The sequence below is a fragment of the Phocoena phocoena genome, chromosome 2 (assembly GCF_963924675.1).
Source record: "Phocoena phocoena chromosome 2, mPhoPho1.1, whole genome shotgun sequence".
NCBI classification, from domain to species: domain Eukaryota; kingdom Metazoa; phylum Chordata; class Mammalia; order Artiodactyla; family Phocoenidae; genus Phocoena; species Phocoena phocoena.
The window spans coordinates 31,756,402-31,781,695 of NC_089220.1; the positions used below are offsets into that span (position 1 = coordinate 31,756,402).

The 25,294-nt window shown below is 46.9% G+C and overlaps 1 protein-coding gene across 2 annotated transcripts in view; it reads right to left on the reverse strand.

Annotated features, from left to right (window-relative positions):
• The window catches only part of SMOC1 (SPARC related modular calcium binding 1), a 154,856-nt gene that overhangs the window by 34,769 nt on the left and 94,793 nt on the right, over window positions 1-25,294 (reverse strand). For both annotated transcript variants that reach the window (XM_065871009.1, XM_065871007.1), the window contains exons 4-7: window positions 19,330-19,429; window positions 17,171-17,218; window positions 2,760-2,816; window positions 643-723 (exon numbers count right to left, since the gene is read on the reverse strand). In XM_065871009.1, coding sequence (XP_065727081.1) covers window positions 643-723; window positions 2,760-2,816; window positions 17,171-17,218; window positions 19,330-19,429 — 286 coding nt within the window. The remainder of the gene's footprint in view (window positions 1-642; window positions 724-2,759; window positions 2,817-17,170; window positions 17,219-19,329; window positions 19,430-25,294) is intronic.

Consider the following 25,294-nt stretch of genomic DNA (forward strand, 5'->3'; position numbering starts at 1 on the left):
AAGAAGGATGATTCCACCCCACCCCCCCGGAAAGAGATACAGATTGGATCTGTTAATACATTTTCCTGTCGATGGACATCTGGTCTTTTTTGATGGTAAATGAACTTTATCAACTTTGGTCTTCATTGATGGTAAATGAACTCTAATCTGACCACTCTTCAGAAATTACCACCTTTCTATAAGGGTTCAGCCAGTACCAAAACCTGTACACTCACAAGATCCTCAAAAGATCAAACCAGAAAAGATAAGATTGGAGGCAGCTATTTAGAGCCTTAAAAACACATAGATCCGAGGCTCTTAAGGTTTGAAGTCCAACTTCTCTATGCCCAGCCATTCCTCTTTCAAATTCTTCTGCATGGCATATAGAAAGTCAATTAAAATATTAAAACATACCATCAAACTTTTTTTAGCTAAAAGGATCAGCTACTCATGAAAGACGATCCCTAAACTATTAATTGAAGACAAAGTTGGAAGGGAATAATCCCATCTCATCTCCGCATTTTACAGCTGTGGAAGAAACTGAAGGCCAAACTTGTTAAATGACTTGCCCAAGCCCACACAGTGATGGTCATGAAACAACCATATGGCACCCACGGACAGATCAAGTACATATCAATACATAACCCAAGGCAGATTATTTACCTGAATTTCTTACATTGGTATTGTTCAGTTTGGAGTCCTTGATTACCAAGTGCTTAATCCAGAGAGTGGGAGCTGTGATTTCTGAAAAAAAAAAAAAAAACAAACAAAAAAAAAACAGAAGAAGAAGAAGAGAGAAAATAATGTCTGGGCAAAGAGAGTATGTAACTTGGAGTGTAACCCCCAGACTTTTTAACAGCTTTTTTAAAAGCCTGAGGCATCAAGGCTTGAGCCATCTCCCTCGTCCCATATCCACTTTGTCCCAACACCCTCTTGCTTCCTTTCTATGGAAGATCATCTCCCCATCAGCTCATAGGAGCCAACCAGGGCCTCCTGTGCTGGGAAGCCGAGTGGTCAGAGTCCAGAGGCACCGAGCCACTCCATCCAGGAATAAAAATATTATCCCAGGAGGTGAGGAACACGCGCCAAGCCAAGCCTTTCTCAGCTGCTTCCCTGGAAGAAGATTTAAAGGGGGTAAATCAACAAACGAATGCCGAAGAAACCACAGAGACCATTTTAGAGGAAACAGCTGAGCCGCAGCAGGTTTTAGCTTGCTGAGATTCTGCTTCACATGGGGAAGAAAGTAATGGGTCTAATGTGTGCTTCAATCCCCTTTCTAATAGTTTCTCATCGAACAGAGGCTGAATTCCTCCATCCAGAGAGTTCCAGGGTGCCTCCAGGCTCTCCAGGGGCAGGGTCACCCAGTGGACAGGTGCCATGGAAGTCTGAGGATGACCTGAACACACTGTAGAGTGACGAGATCTTCCATGAGTGTGTTGGGAAGGTCTTCCAAGCTGACATGGTCTCCATTCCACTCCCCCCTCCCCAGTCAATCCTCCAGGGTCCCAGACTTACCAATGATCTAGGACATTTGTGGATCACAGAAACATTTTAACTTCTAGGCATGAACACACACATATATTCCACTCCATGACCAGTTGCAAAGCATATTTCGCATTTCTATCTAAAGCTGAGCCTGGGCTAGAGACATCCTTAGCCACAGAACCAACCAGTGGCATCATTTCTTTTTATTCCTCTGTCTCACTGTCCAGTCTTAGGACCCAAGCCCGGATATACTCGGCTGACAGCTGCTGAAAGGTTGCCTTATATTTTACCGAGCTCCACATCTCATTGTCAGACTTTCTAGACACCACACTGCCGAGCTTCCTGCCCCTCCTCATGGGAGCCTGGAGACCTTAGCAAAGCACACTGAAGAATGTAGGCCCCGAGCAGCTCAAACTCAAATCAAAGCCAGTCTTCTGCACCCAAGCTCCTCCTGTCTGTTCCTCATACCTCCAGAGATATCCAAACTCTATTTTGCCACCAACCACCACTATTTCTCTTGACCTAGAATTTCTCCTCTCCCAAATGTCTCGACTCAACTCTCAAGGTCCCTACAACTCAGCCAAACCAGCTCCATACACCAGTCTCTTTCCTGCTACTTTCCTCACTATACCCCGTCTCCACCATATTCTCTCCTTTGCCCATGCCAGTGCCCCTGCCTGGAACACCCTGATTCCTCCCCCACGTTTTCAAGATCCAGCTCACGTTCCCTCTCTTCACAGAATCTTTTCCCATACCACTGTGATTTCTTTCTTCCATACGTGTCTTTTACAGAAAACAAACAAACAACATAGAGTTCCATACAGAAAGTTCTCCTATAGTTGCCGATCTCTTGAGAGCAAGGGTTTCCATCTCATCTACTTCTCCTTTGTCCCCCAGAGGCCTCCCACAATGCTGGGCACAGAGCACTACAGGAACTTGTTAAGTGCTGATTCATTTAGAAAAGGGATGCTGCTGGCCTGTCTTTCTCAGCCCTGGCTCCTTGGTCTTGGCAGCCCACGGGGTCCATCCAGGCTGTGTTATTATTGGACGTTAGAGCCAGGGAGGAAGGCTGGCAAGAAGAGTGGGCCTTTCCAGAAGTGGAGGGTGTCCCAGTTCCTGGGAGGGTTTGCATTTTTTAAAGGTTAAAACAACCTGGCTTAAACTGGGAAAAATTCAAATTAAAAAAGAAAAAAAAAACAATAATAGTAAAGCTTAAACAAACAACTGAAGGAAAGACCTCCCCAAATCTGAAAATGGGTGGGAGAATTCGAATCTGAAGTAATACAAGAGCTTACCATCTCCATCGAACACCGGCTGGGTCTCCATCGTGGGTGTCGGCTTAGACCCGTCATCTGAATTGAGGGTTAAAAAGAATCGAAAAGAGACTACCATTATTGAGGTAAATACTATCTACTCTCCAGCACTATTGAATGGTTGGGGTTTGCACATGGCCCGGCCAAGTCCCAGTGAACAGACCAAAGAGAAGGAAAAGAAAGAAGAAAAGAACAAGAAGGAAAAGAGAATCACAGAGAGACACAAACAGTAAGACAATCCAGGTGTGTGCTTGCCATTCCAGGGAAGGGACCCAAGTTGTCATGGCTCTGGAGGGCCCCTTCTCATAACTCTGTACCAACATGACTCCGTCAGCCCTTGTTCTTTCCTCAGGAAAGCTGGGAGGGCTATCTTCACCAGCAGCCCTGAGTTTTGGCCAGAAATGTTAGGAGATGCTGGCATACTTGTGGCATCAAATGCTGATGTCCCCAGCTCCTTCCTGCCCTCTTGTGAAAGGTACTAGCTGGTACCTTTTTAGTGGCCTTCACTGAAGAGCTTAAGGAAAGCAAGAAAACATGGTGCCATTTCCTCCCAAAGTCCTAGCTATTTCTCCACCCTCATCTAAAAACAAAGTGAAGGTAAGAAGGACACTTCTCTCTCCAGCATGCTGAACTAAAAAGAATGGGGAATCCTTAGAACACTTTGAACTCCCAAGGAGAGGTTGGGGCAAACAAAATGGGAGAAAACATGAGTAACTGCACCCTGGGTTTGCTTTGAAATTTCTAACATAGATGATAGGAGCAGGGAGTTCTCAGTAACAAAGTTCTAATACTTATGGTCCTAGCAGTGTTGGCAGCTCTCTCTGTAGACCAAAAACCTCTACGGATCAGAGTAAGTTCAGACTTTATTTACCTTTCAGGACTCTGAATTATGTTCATCAAGATCCCAAAAGCTTAATTTTTAACAGTGTTTCTCAACTTTTTTTTTTATTGCCCATCTATAGAGTATTTTTAGACTTTTTCTCCTAATTAATTTCCTAGTGAAATGTTAATAACAAAGATACATTGTATACCTGTTTGTGTACTGTATGTAAATCTGTGCTTTATATGTAAAAAGAGCAAGTGCTCTTTTGTGCCCTAAGAACCAATTTCCACCTCCTTGGTGAAAGCTGGGAGAAGGTATCTTTACCTGTTGAGAACGCATACTTCCGAAATTTTTCTGTTTTCTCCCTTGGGAGGGGGAGGGAAGAAGAGCACCGTGGTCTCAGACACCATGGTTACACAATCCCTTCTTCCCAAGACCCCCAGAGATCTTTTAGGACTGAATGCTATATTCTCCAAGCATTAACTATGGAGAAGGCAAGTTCTCATATAGCCTGCAACGCCAGTCAGATCATCAATAACGACAGCCGTCACCATTTGGAGCTCCCAGAACTCTTGGCAGAGTTCCCTGCATCTTATCAGGGGAGGGAGAGAGAACACAGAGTCCTGATCCCTTTCTTACACCAAACACCCCACCTCTGGAATCTTAAGATTCAATAGCTATGGAGACCCTAACCCTCGTTTGAGGCTGAGGCCAGCAACCTGGCAGTCGTGTGACACCTGACCCTGCTATAATTCTCATGTGCCAACGTAAGACCCGACTCCCGCAGCGGCCAGGGTGATCCTGACCTATCCGACAATCACCCGCAGACATGAGACGTGGCAGGAGGAGAGGAGTGATGAAGCTGAATATCTTATTTGCCTCAAACCGGGATCCAGAACAGCCATCTTTTGATGCCAAACTGTGTACGTTTGATCTGGAAGTCATTGAGGGAGAAGAAACACAGAGCAGAGCCACACGGTGTCATTTTAAAAAATGGCATCACTTCCCTGACTCTATTAACACCTCTTTCCATTGAATTCAGTGAACCACTGAATGAAGTTTTTTGGCAGCTGCAATGCACGTTTGGTTGCTGCTGCCGGATGCCGAGTTCACAGTCTAAATAGACCTGCACAGCGTGCTCAGCTCCTCCACGCAGGGTGGCTTCATTTCAGGAGTCTTAAAGGGAACCAAGGGAAAGTGAGAAATCAAACATTCTCAGAGGGACGGCAATGACCAGCCAAGTGAGAAATGGCTTATGAGATATTTTAATATTCAATTAAGATCCTCCCATACTCCAAGAGCTGTATCTCCCTCTGGAGCAGGACGACAGAAAATACTCTGTTTACTTCTCCCATCATCCACGTGAGAGTCTGGGACTGCCCATCTGGTCCAGCAATCAGTAAAGAAATCTGCTGCTCAAGGAGAGGAAGGAGGGTTTCCAGTCTCCCCGGGGAAGTCGAGGACCTCCACAATTGCCCAGATGCAGGGCCAGAAGCCCACATAGCATGAAGCCACGTGCAGGGAGTGAATCTTCCTGCAGGGTAGGGTCACCGAGGGTGAAGACATACAGCTGCACTGCCACCATGGAGGCCCTAGCTGGAAATCTTTATGAAGTGAGAAGAGATAAAGTGCCCTGCTGCCAGGAGAGCCACCTGTGAAATCCAGCATGCCCCAAGGATGGGCAGCCAAGCCAAAGCCAATAGGACCCTCTGACCATCATCTCCGGGCACCTGGGCACCTGGCATCCAACCCAGCAAACAAGCGCACCCTTCTACCAAACATAGGTCCAAGGCCTGGGTCCAAGGTCCACATCAGGCCTGCTTCCTGGCAAGCCCTGGGGCAACACCAGGACCTACACTGGGCCCGGGGGAGAGAGAAAAGCTTCCGCATGTGCCCCTGGCCTCCCGGTCTCCAGTGGGGTCACAGTGCAGATACCGGCTTTGCAACCAACTAAGTTGGGTAACCTGAACCCCTCACTTTTCTTCTCTGGGCAGTGATATCCTCTTCTAAAAGTGAAGGATGTCTGCACTCCTAGCCTCGGGACACTGGGTAGCTGTAAAAGACTCTAAAGGCCTCTTAAAGAAGGTATTAAATCATCGAGTGTTAAATCATCTTATCCAACTGCTTGCTTTTAAAACTGGATTTGTAGAATTAAAATTCTATAAAGTTTTAAAAATAAAAAGTAAAGTAAACCTTACAGCTCAATAATAAGACAAACAGCCTGATTTTAAAATGGGTAAAATATTTTAATAGTCATTTCAAAGCTGCACGGACAGCTAATAAATACATGAAAAGATGCTCAATATCATTAGTCGTTAGGAAACCACAAATTAAAACCACAGTGAGATACCACCACATACCTACTAGAATGGCTAAAATTTTTTAAATAGACACTATCAAGAGACAAGGATGTGGAGAAACTCAAACCCTCATTCCTTGCTGATGGGAATGTAAAACTGGGTAGCCATGATGGAAAAGAGTCTGGCAAATTCTTTAAAAAGTTAAACATAAACTTACCATTCAATCCAGAAATTCCACTCCTGGGAATCTATCTAAGAAAAACAAAGACATATCCACCCAAAGACATGTATACAAATACTGACAGCAGCATTATTCGTAATACCCTTGAACTGGAAATAATCCAAATGTTCGTCTACTGGTGAAGAGATAACCAAATTGTGATATACCCATACAATGGAATATTACTTAGCAATTAAAAGGAGTGAATTACTGATATGCGTAATAATATAGCTGAACTTCAAAAACATTATACTAAATGAAAGAAGCCATGTGCAAATACTACATATTGTTTGATTCCATTCATATGAAATGCCTAGTAAAGATAAATCTATAGAGACAGAAAGCAGATACATGGTTGCCTGGAGGAGGGAGTGGGGTATAACTATAAATGGGTACAAGGTTTCTTTGGGGGTGATGGAAATGTTCTCTGGTAAAGACCGCACGTCTCTATAACGGTACTAAATTCATTAAATTGTACATTTACATTGGGTAAATTTTATGGTATGTAATTATACCTTAATAAAGTTTTTAAAACGAAGCGGGGATGGAGTACCAAAGTCATCACAGGTAAATCGTCAGGTGGCAGTAGCTAGATTATCTGAGCAATCCTTAATTTGGGGGGAGACTCTCCTGTATATCTTAAAGAAAACTATATCTGAATCTCAGTTTACATGAATGCATATGATGATTTCATGTGCGTGTATGTTTAATCTTGGTGATTCTTTTAGACCTCAAATAGTAAGACTTTCTTTCTCTTTGATACCATAATACTCTTTCAGACCGAGAAGAACACAGAATACTGAAAAAACCCGATTCAAAGATGACCATTTCTTTTACAGGGAGAAAAAAGTAAATTAGGAAACATTAAAAAAAAAAAAAGGCAAATCTGAGAGAATTTCTCAAGGATGATGTCAAGATCAACTATAATAAGTGTTACCACATTTTGCAACACTCAGAGTTTCTGGCAGGTGGCTTTCTTCATCTATTCTCACCACCGGCCAGGGCAGAGGAAGTCACCAGGCAGATAAAAAGAGATTGAGTTTCAGCGCAAGAAAGTGATTTGCTCAAGGCTCCAGAGGCAGTGAGCAAACAGCGCTGGAAACCACCCAGGCCCAGAGCGGGGCGTCTGGCCGCAGGAGATCCCCCAGCCCCCAACCACGCCTCTCCTTGCAGGTGCAGCCCCAGAAAGCCGCAGCCCCCGCACGGGCTCTGCGAGCCTATCCAGACAGTGGGTTTGTGTGACAGCACAATTCTTTGCCCTGCGAGAAGGCCTGGCCCACGCACAGACAGCTGGAAGTCACTTCGACCCCTGATGACACCGTTTAAAGCCTCCTCTGTTTGGCTTTTTGATTCCTGATTGACATTCGCTGGCGAGTGGAGATAAATGCGGGGCTGAGGACAATGTTGACCGGCTCTGACTATTCTCAGGGAAAGACTTTTCAGAATAACAAACAAAACAAAACAAAACCCCCAAAACATTGGTGTGCTTATGGGACTGAATAGAGCCCAAGAGGTCCAAGGAAGCAGGGCCGGGCCTTTCAAGGGGCTGGCAAGTCCATTGAGGAGTTAATTGTTTGGGTGTACAATGAGTTTATTCTGACCACATACAAAGAGCTTTCTCTTCCAGGTCCTTCAAAAGCAAATGTGTCAAAGGGGCCAGAGGAGGAATCTGTATTAATGGCATCTCTTGGGGTCTCTGAGACTGAGGAACGTTGGAGAATGACAGAAAAAGAAACCACCACCCCCGTCCTGAGACTCGGAAGGTCTCTCAATGATCCCAAGTCCCCTTTAATTCTTGGGCTCTGCCCAAACCATGTCCATCACTGGACACCCTCCCTCTTGTATTCATTTAGGCTGCCATTGGCCGTCTTTAACCAAGACATGGAGATACACTTCAGCCTGGTAGAAGTGCTGGAAGGTTCTTGCTTTTGAAGGGACCACATTTATGCCAGAGCCATCATGCCCCTCAGCATGTGACTCAGGGACCCAGTGTGAAAGTCAAGGTGACTTATTCTGGGCCTCACAGGGAGACAGTGGTGCCTGTTTGCAAAAATGTCCCTTAAGAACCTGGCTTGAATCATACCAGGAGGAGGATGGAATGTTAGTTAACCTCCACCTTTCCTGAGATGCATGTCCCATGACCAACGGGAAATATACTGTGAGCTGTCTTGATTCTGACCTTTGAGAACACAAGTTATCTGGGTACTTCGGGTCCTTTCCAGAGCAAGAGATGACTCTTTTACATTCCATCTACTCCTTCCCCAAAAAAGCTTAAAGCTGTCTTTTTGCAAGCAGTTGCCCACACCGTCAAGCTCCACATTTTCTTGAGTAAGTACGGAAACAAGAGGCTGGTGAAAAAGGTAGACCAGAGATGGAAGAAGGGGGCGTGGTGACAAAGCGGAGGAGAAGTAGGGGAGAGGTGGCACTGGCAGCAGCAGAGTTGGTTCAGGGCTGGGTTCACCCAGACACGGGGCTAATTTTTTAAAAACTCTTTACTTTGAAATGATTATAGAAATGATTTTGCAACAGGTAGTTGCAAACAAAGAGGTCCCATGTACCCTTCACCCAGTGTCCCCCAGTGATAGCATTCTTATAGTTAACATAATTATACGGATAACATCATAATATTAGAATCAGGAAATTAATATTGGTATAATCCAGGGACCTTATTCACATTCCACCAGTTTTTGCATGTACTTATTTGTCTGTGGGTGGGTGGGTGGGTGGTGTGTCGTTCTATGCAATTCTATCCATGTGCAGATTCATGCAACCACCACCACCATCAAAATATAGAAGTAGGGCTTCCCTGGTGGCGCAGTGGTTGAGAGTCCGCCTGCCGATGCAGGGGACACGGGTTCGTGCCCCGGTCTGGGAGGATCCCACATGCCGCGGAGCGGCTGGGCCCGTGAGCCATGGCCGCTGAGCCTGCGCGTCCGGAGCCTGTCCTCCGCAACGGGAGAGGCCACAACAGTGAGAGGCCCGCGTAACGCATAAAAAAAAAAAAAAAAAATATAGAAGTAGCCCATCACTACAAAGATCTCCCAAGTGCTACCCTTTTATAATCACACTTCCTCTCCTCCACCCCGTCTTTCACCCCTGGCAACCACTAATCCTTTCTCCATCTCTACAATTTTGTCATTTCTGCAATGTTATATAAATGGAATCATGCAGTATACAACCTTTGGAGGTTGGACTTTTTCACTTTGCATAATGCCCTTGAAATCCACCCAGTTGTTGCTGCATGTGTCAATGGTGTGCTCCTTTTCATTACCGAGTAGTATTCCATGGTATGGATGCACCTCAGTTTGTTTCACCCATTGAAGGACATTTGGGTTGTTTCCACCCTTGGCCATGACAGATAAAGCTGCTGTGACTGTCTGTGTACAGGTTTTTGTGTGGACATAAGTTTTCATTTCTCTGGAATAAATGCTCAGGAGTGCAATTGCTAGAGTATATGGTAAGCATATGTTTTGTTGTTTAGTTTTTTAAGAAACTTCCGAAGTATTTTTCAGAGTGGCTGTATCATATTACATTCTTACCAACAATGTATGAAAGATCCAGTTCGTCTGCAGCCTCATTAACATTTGGTATTGTCATTACTTTTATTTTAGCTCTTCTAATAGGTGTGTAGTGATATCTTATCATGGTCTTAATTTGCACTTAAAAATTTTTTTATTGAAGTATAGTGATTTACAATATCATGTAAGTTTCAGGTGTACAGCACAATTCAGTTTTTTATATATGCTATATATATATATGTATATATATATTCTTTCTCAGATTCTTTTCTCTTATAGGTTATTACATCATATTGGGTATAGTTCCCTGTGCTCTACAGTAGGCCCTTGTTGGTTAATTTGCACTTTTTTTTATAGCTAATGATGTTGAACACCTTTTTGTGTATTTATTTGCCCTCTGCATATGTGCTTTGGTGAGATGCCTATTCATTTATTTTGCCCGTGTTTAAATTAAATTGTTTTTCAACTGTTAAGTTTTTTAGCGTTCTCTGTATCTTCTACACACGTCCTATGTCAGATAGGTGGTTTGTAAGTATTTTCTCCCAGTCTGTAGTTTTTTAATTCTCTTAACAAGATCTTTTCAAGAGCAAGTTTTTAATTTTGATTAAGGCCAATTTATCGATTTAAAAAATTTTTGGATCACGTGTTTGATGTCCTCAGACACCAAAGCTCAAGGTTCACCTAGCCGTAAGTTCTGAAGATTTTCTCCTATGTTTTCTTCTAAAAGTTTTAATAGCTTTAGATTTTACATTGAAGTCCAAGATCCACTTTGAGTTGGTTTTCGTATAAGGTGTGGGATTTAGGGAAGGTCTCGGGGAGTTGTTTTTGTTTTGGTCTGTGGATGCCCAGTTGCTACAGCACCATCTGTTGAAAGGACTATCTTTCCTCTGTTGAATTGCTTTTGCACCTTTGTCAAAAATCTGTTTGCCATGCTTGTGTAGGCCTACTTCTGGGCTCTCTTTCCTGTTCCATTGATCTCTAGGTCAATAGGACAGTGAAAATACTCTGTATGATACTATAATGGTGGATATCACTACACACGTGTCCATTCCCCCAGAGTGTACAACACCCAGAGTGCATCCTAATATAAACTGTGAACTTTGGGTTATAATGATGTGTCAATTTAGGTTGATCAGTTGTAACAAATGTACTCACTCTGCGGGGGGGATATTGATGGTTAGGGATGCTGCACATGTGTGGCGGCAGGGGGTATATGGAAACTTTCTGCACCTTCTTCTTAAATTTAAAACTAAGTCATTAAAAAACAAAAAGAAATAAAATAAACATTGAACAAGATGTGGAGTCACCACATTTGTTCAGATGATCGAACGGAAGCATGGATTGAAAATTCATAAAGGGTCATGAAGGGAATAAAACACTAAAGATCTCTTGGTTTAAAAAAAATCACATAGAGTGCCTCCTCCCACTTTGTTTTTCTTTTTGAAAATTGTTTTAGCTACTCTAGTTCCATTGCCTTTCCACATCAATTTTAGAATAAACAGCCCTTGAAACTCATGGCTTTCTTTCGACGGGTGCAACAGGACCGGAGAGTGACAATTCCTCGGCCTTGACCACAGGAGCTACGTGGCGCTTAGAGCTGGAGAAGTAGTTCGGATGTGGCCCTGAGGCCTGTCCACCCACAGGCTGCAATCGCTGGCTCCCTCCAGCTTGCTGGGCCACAGCTGGGACTGAACTCATTCATCCAAGGAACAGTGAGCAAATGGACATACTCTCAGCGGCCTGACAAGCTCTGGGCTGTCTCACCTGGACTTTGGGGGCACCACAAAGGTACCAGGCATAGGAATCAAGAACTTGCCGGTGGGCCATGCTCATCCCAGGCAGCCTCCTCCAAGGGTCTTTCCTTAGAGGCTCTGGCCGTGGGAGCTGCCGACCAGGGCGTTTGCAGGCGCCACCTGCCTTCCCTCCCCTGCTCCCAAGCATCCCAGCATCTAGAGGTCTGTGCCCCTCTGGGAGGCTTCACCTCCACCCGACGATACCCGCTACAAGAAGAGGCTGAGAACCATTAGAATGTGAGCTCCACGGGGCGAGGGCTCTTATCGTTTCACTTGTCACTGGATCCTCAGTAACTACCAAAGCTGGTACTTAGTAAAGTCTCAATGAAAATTTGTTGAACGAAAGAACAAAAGAGCCAAGTATAAAAACACTAATGGTTACTAACAACGCCAGGGACTCATTAGAATCCATGGCTAGAAGGCTTTTCCAGATCCCTAAACCCCATCTCCTCTCTAGTCCTTGGAAATCAGGATACGGCAAGGATTCACACTCTTCGTTTAGCATCCTCCATGCATAAACTTTCTTTTGGAGACCACAGAATAGGGGCTGAGATGGAGGGCGGGGGATGAGTAGACGGAGCCCTGCTGGGGCAGTAATTAAGCGTGGGTAGAGAGAGATACGGCACATGCATGAACACTCAAGCACCCTCGCACACACCCCTTTACAACCCATCTCTTCAAAGCCGATATAGTGATAAGCCAGGCTTGGTCCAGGGTGGCTCAGACACCGGAAAGCAGCAGTAACGTGCATGCAGAGAGGAAAAGAGCCACCTCTCATGGGCCTGGAGATGCTTAGGAACAGTTTGTAGTGGGCACGTATCAGAATGAATGCTTCTCCACAGGGAATTCCAGTGTGAGCCGAGGCCAACCCACAGAGGTCATTAGCTGCCCAGCTCCATTCAAATCCAGCCCAGAAGCAGCCGCATAGCACAGGGAAATCAGCTCGGTGCTTTGTGACCACCTAGAGGGGTGGGATAGGGAGGGTGGGAGGAAGGAAGACGCAAGAGGGAAGAGATACGGGGATCTATGTATATGTATAGCTGATTCACTTTGTTATACAGCAGAAACCAACACACCATTGTAAAGCAATTATATCCAATAAAGATGTAAAATATATATACATATATATATTAAAAAAAAAAAAAAAAGAAAAGAAATCCAGCCCAGCCTGGTAGGTAATCGGACTTGAGCTATCTGATGGCAAGGCTGAAAGATCAGTTATGGATCCAGCTTCCCCCTCTGTGCTGGGGGAAGAGAAAAAAGAGGTAGCTGGGAAGAGGTTAAAGTCACATGAACAGGGGTGACGGTCCATGTGTAGAATGCCCTGAGATAGCCAGCCTTGCACACCTCAGCCAGGCTTGAGGCAACGAAGTAAACCTCCTTCAGGTATGCTTAACCACCATGAGGGTGGAGGCTAGAGGCTGCTGGGTCCCCTTCATCTGGGAGACCTGCCATCCATCATCCCTGCCCTAAGCACCTCCCTCAGCCCTGAGTGAGAGTGAGGTTAGCTCCGTCACTTGAGTGACAGAGGTCTCCAAGTTGGCACCAACCTGTAGACCAGACGTCAGGAGAGATTCTAAAAACTGAGACCCAGAGAGGGACCTTGGAGAAATAACTGTGACTCACTCTTGACTTGGAACACAGACTACGGAGTAGCCAGTGGGGGAATAAAAGAAGTTTCAGCAAATTAAAGGTAGGTTGGAGTTTGGAAGTTTCGCTTCTCTCCAAGACTGGTTTCACAAACACAGAAGCCCATGCAGAAAGTGTAGGCAGTTTGCTATTGTTTTCATTCTTCTCTCATTTTCCTTACACTGCTCACTCCCAGACCTCTAAGAAGCAGGAAAAGAGAAAATTGCAGAAAACTCCCAATAACCCTAAATTTTCATTTGCCCCCTATCGAAGCATCACCCTGGGATCTATAAGGTCCTGGGCGCTCGGGAGAAAAAGTTCCCAGAGAACTGCCAGAAATCACTGCCCAAGTGCTCTCCCGCTATTCTCCCATTTAATCATTCTTCACCTGCCCCACCAACACCCCACTGGAGGCTGAGAACTTCCCTTCCACACCTCATAAGTAATGAAGCCCAGGACCAGTCCCTGACTTTGTGTTTGGTTATCCTGGAAACCCCCCAACTCACCCACATTTGTTAGCATCAAGACCCCTACTTAAAGAGGCACCTCAGGAAAATCCACAAGCCTTGGGGGGCCAGGAAAAGCTTCTCAGGGTAAAACCACCATCTCTAAACATATTTTGCTTCCCATCCACTTTCCTGTTTCAATGGAAACCCAAAATTCCTTTCTGTCTCTCAACTTCTGCAGCTTTCGACTGTTTTAGCAGCAGATCGTCAGAGCTCAAGGGGCTGCTGGGGGTCCTTTCCTCTCTTCTGATATTCCTCTGTAGCATCAATAAAACACATGTGGATGCACGTGTGCCCTCCACCCCCCAAAACACACACATACTCCTTCCATCTCTCTCCAAGGGCGAGGATCGACGGAGAAGGGAGGGGCAGCAGGATGGGAGTGCCCCAGATCAATGGATATTTGAAACTCAAACACATGGCCCGGGACCTACCCTGCATGTGTTAATTACCACACATGTGCCCATAAAGGAGTCTGTGAAACACAAGGGGCCCAAAGAACAGAGCGAGGCAAGGACATTCCAAGGGATTAAGTAAATAGTCTGAAGTTCTGACCCTCCTCCCCTCCCGGAGCACATGCATCTGGGTAAGATAACCGGACCTCCCTCCCTCCGTCCCCCACTTCTCCCCTCGGGCCCACACCTGTGGACCCAGGATCAGGAGCGACCCAGACCTCCTTGCGAGCCAGACGGCTGTGACCTGCTACCGCCTGGCCTCTCTCCCTCTCCCCTGCCTCCCGCTATCTCCCTGGGCCTCTTCCCCCAGCCTCCTCCCGCTCTGCCTTTCTCCTTTTTCTCCTCCTCTCCTTTGGAGGACTGATTGCTGGCTGGCAACCAGACCCTCCATCGCACAATACGCCTTTTCATTCCTCCCCGGTGGAGAGAACTGATCCCTCCAAGCCCCATCCGTGGAGCATGTTCAAAAAGGCAAGAGGGTGGGGAAAGAAGGAGCTGGGTCCGTTCCTCCCCCGCCCCACCAACCCCCCAACACACACACCCAGACCCCCGGCCTCGCCCCCTTTCTGGCCGTCCTCCGGGCCTAGCATCCTTCTGGGCAGGTCTTGGGCTGCAAGCTCCGGCTCCAGGGAGATGCCTTCTAGGAGACCCCACATGTGGGCATGAGCTCAGACAACGGCCCTTTGTGTCCTCCCACCTGCTGCCCTCCGGAGCACATTCCATTCTTAAGCGGCAGCTGAGAAAGGGACCTCGGCGGGGCTGACACAGGATATTATAAATGCCCTCTCGCACCCTGTTCCCATTCAAACCCCAGCTTCCTGGACAGGTGTGGCTTCAGGTGGCCCTTCCTACAGGTGGCCCGAACCTGCTTTTCACTGCACTGCCCGTGGCAGACAAACAGAAGAGATTCAACACCTCTGTGGACCCTCTGAAGTAGAAGGAAAGAGAGGCCACTGGGCGGAAGTCAAGTGTCCAGGGGCGAGTCAGCCCTAGCATCTCCCCCCACCCCTCTGCCAGCCCTTTGCACCAAAAAGGAAGCCTCCACACAACCATCTAGGAGGGAGGAACCCACCGGGGTAAGGGAGCAAAGAGCTAGAAACTGCTGGAAACTTATCCCCCTGACACGAGGCTTCAGACTCTACCCCCCTGTTCCCCGCATCATCCTTGGAGGAATTGGATTCCCCCGCCTTCCTCCAACTGGATCAGCAAGAGCCCGCCATGACCACAGGTCTGGTTCTTACTGTTATCCACAGGGTACAAAGCCACAACAAACTTGAAAGGACAAGCGGGGAAGTACTTCTCTGTGCAGTTGAAGATCCAGAATCCTCTGGTTGGCCTTTCTTGCTGCAGGTGCTTCATTCAGCATCGTGTACTGAGTTCCCTTTGGTGGGGAAAGTCTGGGTGGTCCGTTTTGAACGATCGCTCTTTTTTTCCCCTACCACCAGGACCTCACGCCCAGGAATAAACGCTATGCTCCTGAAGACTTCAGTTGCAACAAGCAAAACTGAAGGCAGCTCCCTTTTCCAACCCCAGTAAATTACAGGCAGACACGCCACTCACAGTGTTGATGATTTCAGATCTTTGCGTGAAGAAACGTTCATCCCCCCTCCTCCTTTCCCTCCTAGGAGGGAACTACCAACACTTGAGGCTGTCTCCCCCTGTGCTTGGAAGGACCTGGAAAGGTGCTTGCTCCCTTCTTTCACCCACTTACTCGCTCCTGCTCGCTGGAAGGGGAGCAGCCCATCGGGTCGCTTGGTCCATGGTTTCTATTGGGTGGTGGAATCACCAAGCTCCACTTCCACGTCTTCTTGGAGGGACAGCATGCAGTGACAGCATGTTCTCCAGACTCTCGGCTCCTGCATTCAGGCAGTGGGACTCTGCCTCCTGTTCTGGTCCCCAAGGAATAAGCACCTGGGGCAAGGTCCACAAGGTCTCCCTGTGACCACGGTGGAGGATAAGCCTGTACACCCCACACTGATCCTTGCGTGCCCAACTCTCCACATGGGTTCTTATGAGCCTGAAGTTCCCAAGGCCCAGATTCGGGTGGGAGGGCTCCAACTCAGTCGAGACCTCCGGTCTGAGTTTTACCCGAGGACACAAAATGGGGCTTCTGAAGTGCTTGCATGTACAATAAAACCGATACCTGTTTCCCATGCAACTACCAGTGTGTATGCTGTCCTAGAAGTAAGAAGCGGTGAAGCCTAGTGTCAGCACACTGGAAGGTGTGGTCAGCACATCCCAAGGACCTATTCCTCATGTCGGCTGGTCCACTAAACAGCGCCCAGACAGATGCCCTAGTCGGGCCAGCTGCACAATTTGTAGGCCCAGTGCCAAGTGAAAATGCAAAGCCTTTTGTTCGAAAAGCAGGGGAAAAGGTGCCACAAAAGACACTAAAATATCAAGGCTTATCCTCTCTTCCATAGTCTCTCTCCTGACTTGTCACGATGTTTCTTAATTTGTTATTTAGCGTTGTTCTAGGTAATGAAAAATGAAAATTCTAAGCGTACTATGGAAGCCCTGTAGCCTGCATCACAAGAGCCCTCTGCCAATGAGGCTGCGGCAGGTAGGCATAGTACACGTGTCTCTTCTGCTCACACACATACTTCTTTGTCCCACTGGACTATACTTACAAAACCCAAGTTCAAAGGAAAATAATTAAGAATTTCAAGATAACAGCTGCATAAGTCACCTGACCATGAAGCATCTAGTCTTAGTGAAAAGAATCTGGATGTGCTGGGACAATCATCAAGGAAAATCAAGGAGGAGGAAATGTTCAGATGGGTTTCCAAAATAAAAGGGTCAGGGCAGACTTGGGCATCCCTGCCTTCGTTGTGCTTTTTCTGTTTAATGCTGGCTACACTGGTAGCTTATTGACTGAACTTCCCAGGAACCAAGAGTCTCAGGGTCCCTGCCAGCTCTGTGCACTGCACCCGCTCACCTCTCTCTCAGAAATTCTGGGAGCTTGGTCCCCACTGCCGTACGAGCCTTACTTACCTCCGGGCTTCTGGGAGGAAACACAGAATAAGAATGGGAATTTTCTGCAGGGCACTTTTAGCTTTCACCCCAGGCTCCTTCCATCTTGTCTAAGAATGCCTGCTTGGACTGGCTTTAGAAGCAAACATTCAGATAAAGCGTGAAACTCCACTCACCTTTCCTTCCTGAGTTACCCTGGCTCACGGGCTTATCGGTGACTGAACCTTGGGTGAGAGGGGAAACAAAAACACAGACATTCAGAATGCGTCGCGGTTGGTTTCTTTCAAAGAGTTGGTAAAGCCTGATGTTATGAGCCTGTGGTTATGTATATATATATATTGTATACACATCTAGGAACATTATATACAAAGTGAGTACATACATACACGCGACTGGGGTTTGTTTAACATCAATGTCACTGATATCACAGCACTGTTGAGATGAACAATGATTTCCAGGCTCCCTGGCAATAGTCTTGACCAGATTTTTACAAAATTCCACAACCACATAACTCCTTTGTTGAACATTCCACGGACTGCCCCTCACCTCCACTTCCCACCAACTCCATGTTCTGAGCCCTATCCAGCCAGGGGGGCCAACTGCAAAGAAAACCCCTCTCACTGCAAATGCAATGACTGACATCCCTTGCTGGTTAGGGCAGGAAATCGGCGATTTTCCATCTGCATTAAGTAGAAAATTGTTGGCCCAATTGTAATGAATGGGCCAAAACAGTCTGAGGCATGGAAACAATTTTCTAGATGCAGCGTGTTCCCCAAGGAGGGGGCAGTCTGGGGGGTTGGCCAAACGCTTTGCCCTGCACGTGCTTGGATGCCCTGTGCCGCCATCCGACGGTCCTGACCCTGTTGCACCTGCCTTTCCCATGACACCCAACCCCGCACATGCAGGGCACAGCCAGCCGAGGCACACCAGGGCATCTGTGGAAGTCCCCGCGACAAAAGAGGAGAAACACATCGCAATCCGTATCCAACCCCTTCTCCGTATACTAGCTTTGTGCGAATTCAATTATATTTCCCTGCATGACTTGTTTCTAGCACATTTGTTTGCTTTATATGAAACTTTCCAGGTCATTTGCAAGGAGGCCTCATTCCTCCCCCTCCCCACACCGAGCCCAATTAAGGTTTCCAGTTTCCATGTAAACCACAAATAAAGTAAACTTTCCTTTTTGGCCTGCGCATTTTGGTTTCCTAATGTAGATACTTACTGCCCTTTCCACTCACTTTTCCCCTTATATAGCAGGGCTGGTTGAAAAATGAATAAATTTGGGGAAAAAAGGAAAACGTTAGGACAGCAGGACTGCCTTTGGAATTTCCCAGAGGTTTTAGAATAACGTTTTCTACTTTGCTTGCACTTAAAAATTAAAAACAAGTAAATAAATAGAATCTCGTATACACAGATTACAGAGAAATAGGAAGCAGCTGGTGGATGGGATAGGCTTTTTTTTGTTAACGTGGGCTGAGCTGCATGGTGAATTAAGGGAGTGTGTTGAAGTCCCTTCCCATCTGAATGGAAGTGGGAAGTGTGAAGCTTGCCTAAATCCGTAATGTGCGATCCCACAAAACTGGCCTAAGAACAAAATTTCTCTATGCCTATAAAGTTGGAAATAAAAAGGACTTAATTTTTCCTATGGACTCACCCAGAGAGTTGTTATAAAGCAGTGGTTCCCTAACTTGTGTCATCATGAGAACCACCTGAGAAGCTTCCTAAACATGTGGACTCCAAGTCTCCATGACCACTGGATCCGAACACGGAAGGAGAAGCCCCCACACCTGGGTTCTTTTCGAATTCCCTAGGCACTGCTGACGACAGCCAGATTTGAGGGCCGCGGTTATGAATGTTTTCCATCACCATACATCACATTGTTCAGGGGTTGCAAACGTATGGCAACGTAGACCACCACTCTCCTCTCCTGCACCCGTGAAAGACATCACTAATTGGTTGTCACAGCCTTTGATGTTGAACTCCAACGCAGTCTTGAAATTTATCTCAATAAAGTGTGCACCCAGGGCCACTACCAACCAAGAGCACACAAGGTACAAACTTATATGCCATGCTCTCTAGAGGTCATGGCCGATGCTTGAGAAAAGAGCACTGAACCAGAAACTTAAACTCAAAATAAATACATACACACAGACATACACTGGCCCTATCACCCAGCTGACAACAGAGCAAGCATGTTTGGGTAGACTCCTCCCTGACCTGGAAGAGGGCTCATAACCACCACCAATCTTTCAAAAGTGCACCCACAAGATTCAGGAGACCGGCCAAGGGGTCCCTCTCCCACCCTTTTCTTTCTTCCCGCCCTTCCCTACGGTACCTGAACATACAGGAGTTCTATTCTGCACAGAAGAGCCACTGATGGGCTTCCCATCTGGGGTGACACACCAGCAGTACCCCGTGTAAGTATGGCACTGCACCTGTTCGGGGAAGTGGGAAGGGGAAAAGAACCGTAAGTCTTGGGTCACAGTATCCACAATCACCTCCCACCTCCTTCAAAGCATCCCCAGCATAGCGGAGAACTCCTTCTACCTCTCACCCAGCATCCCTCCCCCAAGTGTCCCTTGAAGGCTGGCCAGACAACGTTGATTACATTTTCTGCGTGACCCCCGGGAGCAACCATAGCAATTTACTGTTTCCTTACGACATTTCATGCTTAATCTCTTATACCGCACTCGGATCTGTCCGCTGTGTATTCCATCCATTCGTAAAAAATGGACTGGTGAGCTAATTTGGCAAGTACAAGTTGGAATGTCACCACTGTAGGTTGATATGACCCTTCCTTAAGAAGCAGAGACAAGGGAAAAGCTTTTCTTCTTTTTCTAGCTTTTCCCAGCATCCGTTCCTATAGTCAGCCTGCCTATGGATCACATGGCTTTCTTGAGACAAGGGCACATGTGATGGGGTTAAGGTAAAAGCAAGGCCACTTGTTTTTAGGCCCGCAGATTCTAGCTCTAGATGCCCTGCGGCACCACTGTGTGATCTTCCTCAAGTCTCCGTGATCAGGTCCACGCTGCCTGGGAATAGTAAATGAGAATGAGGCTTTTGGCTTCATTTGGGGTAACTCTCCTTTCTCCTAAATAGCTGTCATTCTGTCCACGTCCTCCACCCCGCCCCACCATCCTTTTCCCACCCACTTTCTACACAGATCAGGGCGTCACCCCCCTGCGTGAAACCCCTCGACGACTGGCCACTGTACTCAGGATGGAGGTGATGGCGATTTGCACGAGCTCGAGGGCCCCCATGGTCTGCCCCCTGCCTATCCCCACAGCCTCATTCTACTCCCGGGTCTCCACACCCACCATTCCAGCCACACGCTGGAATGAGCCTCTGAGGCTCACAAACGCATCCTAGTGTCTCATGAGTCTGAACTTTTGTTTGCTCCAACTGGTCAATCTGCCCAGAATACCATTCCCCAACCCATCCCAGCACACTCCCAAACCCTCTGTCTTCCCACCCCATTCACGATACACCTTCTCCTTAAGGTGCCCCCAGCCTCCCCACCTCCTCTCCCTCCTTCCTCCGACCCTCCACACACCCTGGTTCCCCAAATTCAGAGCCCTTATTACAATGAGCTTAACTGCTGATCTGTCTAGTCTATCTCCCCCATTAGACTGTGACTTCCCTAAGGCAAGGGACTGAATATTGGCTATTTCTATATTCCAAGCATCTAGCACAATGCCTGACGTTTATTGTAGGCATTTGATGAGTTGAATAAATGCATGAATTACCATATTTCCTAAATTCTTGGTCTCCATCCATCCTAAAAATATAACAACAATTTAAACAGCCCTGCCACATTAAATGTAGACCTCAATTACAAGATGTGTGCCAATTGTACAGGCATTAAATTGTGCGGAAAAGGTGCCTCTTGGGATCAAGGACACATCAGAATTGAGAATAGACAATAACAGCATACAGACCAAGTGGTGAGGGATACAAGGGGTACAGGGGTAAAGGAGAGATTTGACAGCCTGGGTAAAATCCAGAAGTTATCAGCAAGACAGAAAAGCTACAGAAAAGGCTTCTGCTCTCGTGTGGGTACCAAACATCGCAGCTTTCCCCAAAACTAGTTGCTTCATTGAGACCTACCCATAGAAATCAGGATAAGAACAAGATGTAGGGCATCTTGTTCCTACCAGTACAAAATGAGCATTTTTATTTACCTCTACTGTCCATGCAGGGAAACTGCAGTCAATGCCTTTACCCCAGGACCATGTTTCACTCCTGCTTCCTCTCGTGGATACAATCCATAACCCCGTGGCCATGGTTCCTATCCCAGATTCTCACCCAAGATCAATGTCCTAAGGCAGGTTAGTGCTACCTTCTGAGGAAGCCTAAGGGTGGAATGGAAAGAAACCCAGACAGACCTGGGTTTGAATCCTGATCCAGCCAGTTACGAACTGGCATGTTACTTAGCTCTCTGAGCCCCATCTATAACATGGGGATAACAGCGCCAAACCTGAAGGGCTCTGACAATGAAAACGGTGTGAGTCCAGTACCTGGCACGGGCCGGTGGCCGGATGCAGGATGGCTGCGGCAATGATTGCTCTCGGCTGTGTCGGAAACACGCGGCAAGCCGGCCTCCTAGCAGGCCAGAGCTCCCCTGGGAACCCCCAGAGGTTCAGGTGGGAAGTACTGCTGGAAACTTGGAGTTCGCCCCTTCAGATTCTGTCCAGCCCACAGGGGATGCCTCCGAGGGATGACTCCTTGCCAGTGGCAGCATTTTACTGGGGCCTGGCTTGCTGCTTCTTCCTCCTTGGCCAATAATCACCTCTGGGGAAGCCTGGCTCTGGGGCCAGGTGGCCACGCCGACTCACCCCCGGGCCCCTTGGCTCCCACGGCCAAGGCCGGCCTCCCTTTCCGTGAGGAAGGTACCCCACCCAAGTCCAGCTCCGAGGCTGCACGGGGCGCCCCTCCTCCTGGGCCTGCAGAGTCCCAGCCAGGGCTGCTGGGGACAGAAGCACATGCCTGAGGAAGAGACTGAGACCAAATCTTTGTTTTGGCGGATTTAATCTGACCTCGCAGCTCAGAAGGTCCCAAGGGTCACACGCTCACTGAGAGCGCCCACTGCACCCGTATGGGCCTGGGGCCACTGCCTCCCAGCCCCCAGCCAGGCCCACAGGCCCAAACATGGGCCCTTTCTCCCCAGGGCCCTCGGCATTTTCCTCAGGCCAGGCTCCAAGGAACAGACTCCAGATGACAAAATCCTCAGGCTGAAAGCTGCTTCCAAGTCCTTTAGCATTTTATAACTGGAATTGAATGAGGAATTGTTGCCATGTTCCTCTGAGGCTTGGAATCCACCGTTATGGGCACACCTGCCCCAGGTGTGCTGCAGGAGAAGGAACAACAGTGAACAAAAGAAGACCCAGAGGATGCAGGCAGGGTCTCTGCCTGCAGGAAGTGCCGGGAGTGCCCAGCAAGGTCACTTCCCTTTGCTGAAGGAGCGCTGAGTGAATGCACCCATGGTTCTCAATTGAGAGGTTGTTTGTAAGTTGTCTTGGGGAGTTTCCAAGATGTCTTCTTGAAGAAAAAGAAGTTACAAGGAGACGGAAAGCAATGGTCACGGAGTCAGACTGCAGCCTACCTTCCTTAACTGACCAGCTCTGCCACTTCACTTTAACTGAACCACTGAACTTTCCAGCCCTCTGCAGCTTTGGAAAGGTTCGCAGTCAAACCAAGCTTCAGCCTGTCCATGACTATTTAAAAAGGGGGAGATAATAATACCTACCTCACTCACTTGCTGGGAGGATTAAACTACATAATGTAAATAAAGCACTCAGTTCACATGGTAAGTGCCCAGTTAAACTTAGCTATTTATTTTTATTATGTTATTTTTCAGCCAACTCTCTGTACACTCAAAAAAAGCACAGCTAGATTCTCTGGTAGAAACTAAAGAACATTCTATTCTGACCAGCCCCAAGGGAAGGGGTGATCTGAAATCAGCAAAAAGTGTGAACAAGTTTGAGTAAAGGAAGGGGAAGCTTGTTTTCATACAGAAATAGTTCTGTTACTGTCAGATGAGAGAAGTCAGGTTTCTTGCAGAAAAGCAATCAGGATGTAAATTCTATAGAATCGATGGTTTATATATACATGATCAAGAGGTAAATCCTACCTAGTTTCACCTTCTCCCTTGCAAATGTATTTATTCTTTTAAATTAGTAAGTAATCCCCTTTGCTCTATCTCTGCCCCACAGCCCACACACCAGCCTCAAATTAATCAACTCTCAGACTTAATCTATGGACCAAGAGGAACTGACAAGGCAACTGACTATTTCTAGTGTCTAGCATCTAGTGCAGCTTTCAAATCTCAGGGTTGTTCTAGCCACAAAGGTACAGATACAAACCACGGCACTTGTTCCTACCCCACTCTGGAATATTCTGGGAAGGCTAAAAGGTAAATTGATGGGTCTTCCTTAAGAGACAAAAAGTGTTTTTACATCAACCTAAGTGAGGTTACTCTCTGGTTATACTGTAACTATGCTGTGCATATATATCTGGTACTCCTAAAGATGCTTTAAAAACAGTGTGTTCTTAGGTAGGTAAATTTCATCTCTGACTCATATACTTAAATATTTTGGGCAAGAAGCCCTTTGCAAAAACAGCCCAGCGGTGTACTTCAGGTCAACCTTTCTGTCCAAATTAAGGCAAATCTGAAATTATTTTAAGCCTGTTACATTAGGTCAACGTGTAGACACCTGGAAGAACGTGGGAGGCCAGCACTCCCAGTGAGTGCATTTGAGTGACTGGTGAGCAGAGGAGAACAGAGCAAACACCAGCTCACAGGGCAAAGCCAATGGGGCTTTGGAGGAAAAAGGGAGACAATGGACCATGTAGAGAGACAAGGATCACTCAGGTGCCACGCTCCAAATGGAAAACAACACTTTCTACATTTACAATGACTTTTCAGTCACCACCACAACAGACACATTATCTCTTTTGGGTCTCAAGGTCACCCAGTGTGCAAATCTTTCCTAGGAGAGGTACAGGGAGCAGTGGTTACTTGTTCAAATGTTACAGCTAGTTCGTAACAGCACAGGAATTCAGATACCGATCTCCAAGCTCTCATAAAATTTCAGAACCGACAGAGCTGGAAAAAGCCTTAGGGATCACCAGTCTCATCCAAACGCTTTACAAATGATGAAACTGAGACCCAGAGACAAGAGAGGTAGCATCATGGCCAGGACCTAGTCCTTGCAGACAGAAGTACCCCCCAGACCTGGAAGGGAGATGAAGAAAGGCCTGGGTCCCAGTGCTGGTGTCTGAGGGAACTGTCTTTGTGCCCTGTAATTCTCTGGCAGATGGAACTCTCTTGGGGGAGAGGGAGAGGAGGTAAGATAAATATTCAAATCAAGAGTCTTTTGCTCCAGTTTGAGTGAGACGCCATATCTGGAGTAGTTTGGACAATAGCATGGGGGTCTCTGCTGTGCCCCCCCGCCAGCCTGCTTTCTTCTGGCTGTTCTTGGGGGGCTTCTCAGACAGGGGTCGGACCTTGCATCCTAAAGTAGCTTCTTTGTTGTTGGACTTTTGCTGGTTTTCCTACCAGCTTCCCTAGGAGAACAGTCTCCCTTGCGTGTGCCCACTTCCCTCCCTTCTCCTGGAATGTGAAGCTGCTCTTCCTCCACCTTTATGTCTGTTACTTTGATACAGTGATGAATACAATTGGTGTCCTATTGGGTGTGACTAGGAATTATTGGAGATGAAAGGGTTCTCTACCAAAATAACTTTGGAATATTGGGTCAAATAAAATTAAAAGATTTCTTGACTGCAGAACTTCTCAGAGCCTTAAATCAGTTCGTGATTCAGCTCTGAGAGGAAGATATCATTTGCAGCAATCCATAACTCAATGAACTGTGGGACCCTCCCTTAACTTTGTGTGGGTGAAACCGAATCCCCCCATCACTGAGTTTATTATTTTTAACCTCTCTACCTAAAGCGTTATTCCCTTTCTTGTCCCACCCTTGTTCCCCTCAGGATTGAGGAGTATCAAAGAAAAGGGGGAAACCAAGCAGGACCCTGCGGGGCCCTTCCAGGTACCAAAGCCCCATTTCTTATTTGTAGAAAACTACACTGAACTAAAGGCTTTAGTCTCCTAGGCCTTCCCTGAGTTCCAAAGAGCAGACTCAAGCAGTTACTAATTAGGAAAGTGAGAGAGTACAGAAATAAGGGAAAAGCAGTCAGGCAAGAAAAGTAATGATAGCTTAAACAATACTTCAATGATAGTAAAACAGAGTCCTAGTTCCTCCTCAAGGGATATACATAACAATCTGACACAAGTCTTTGAG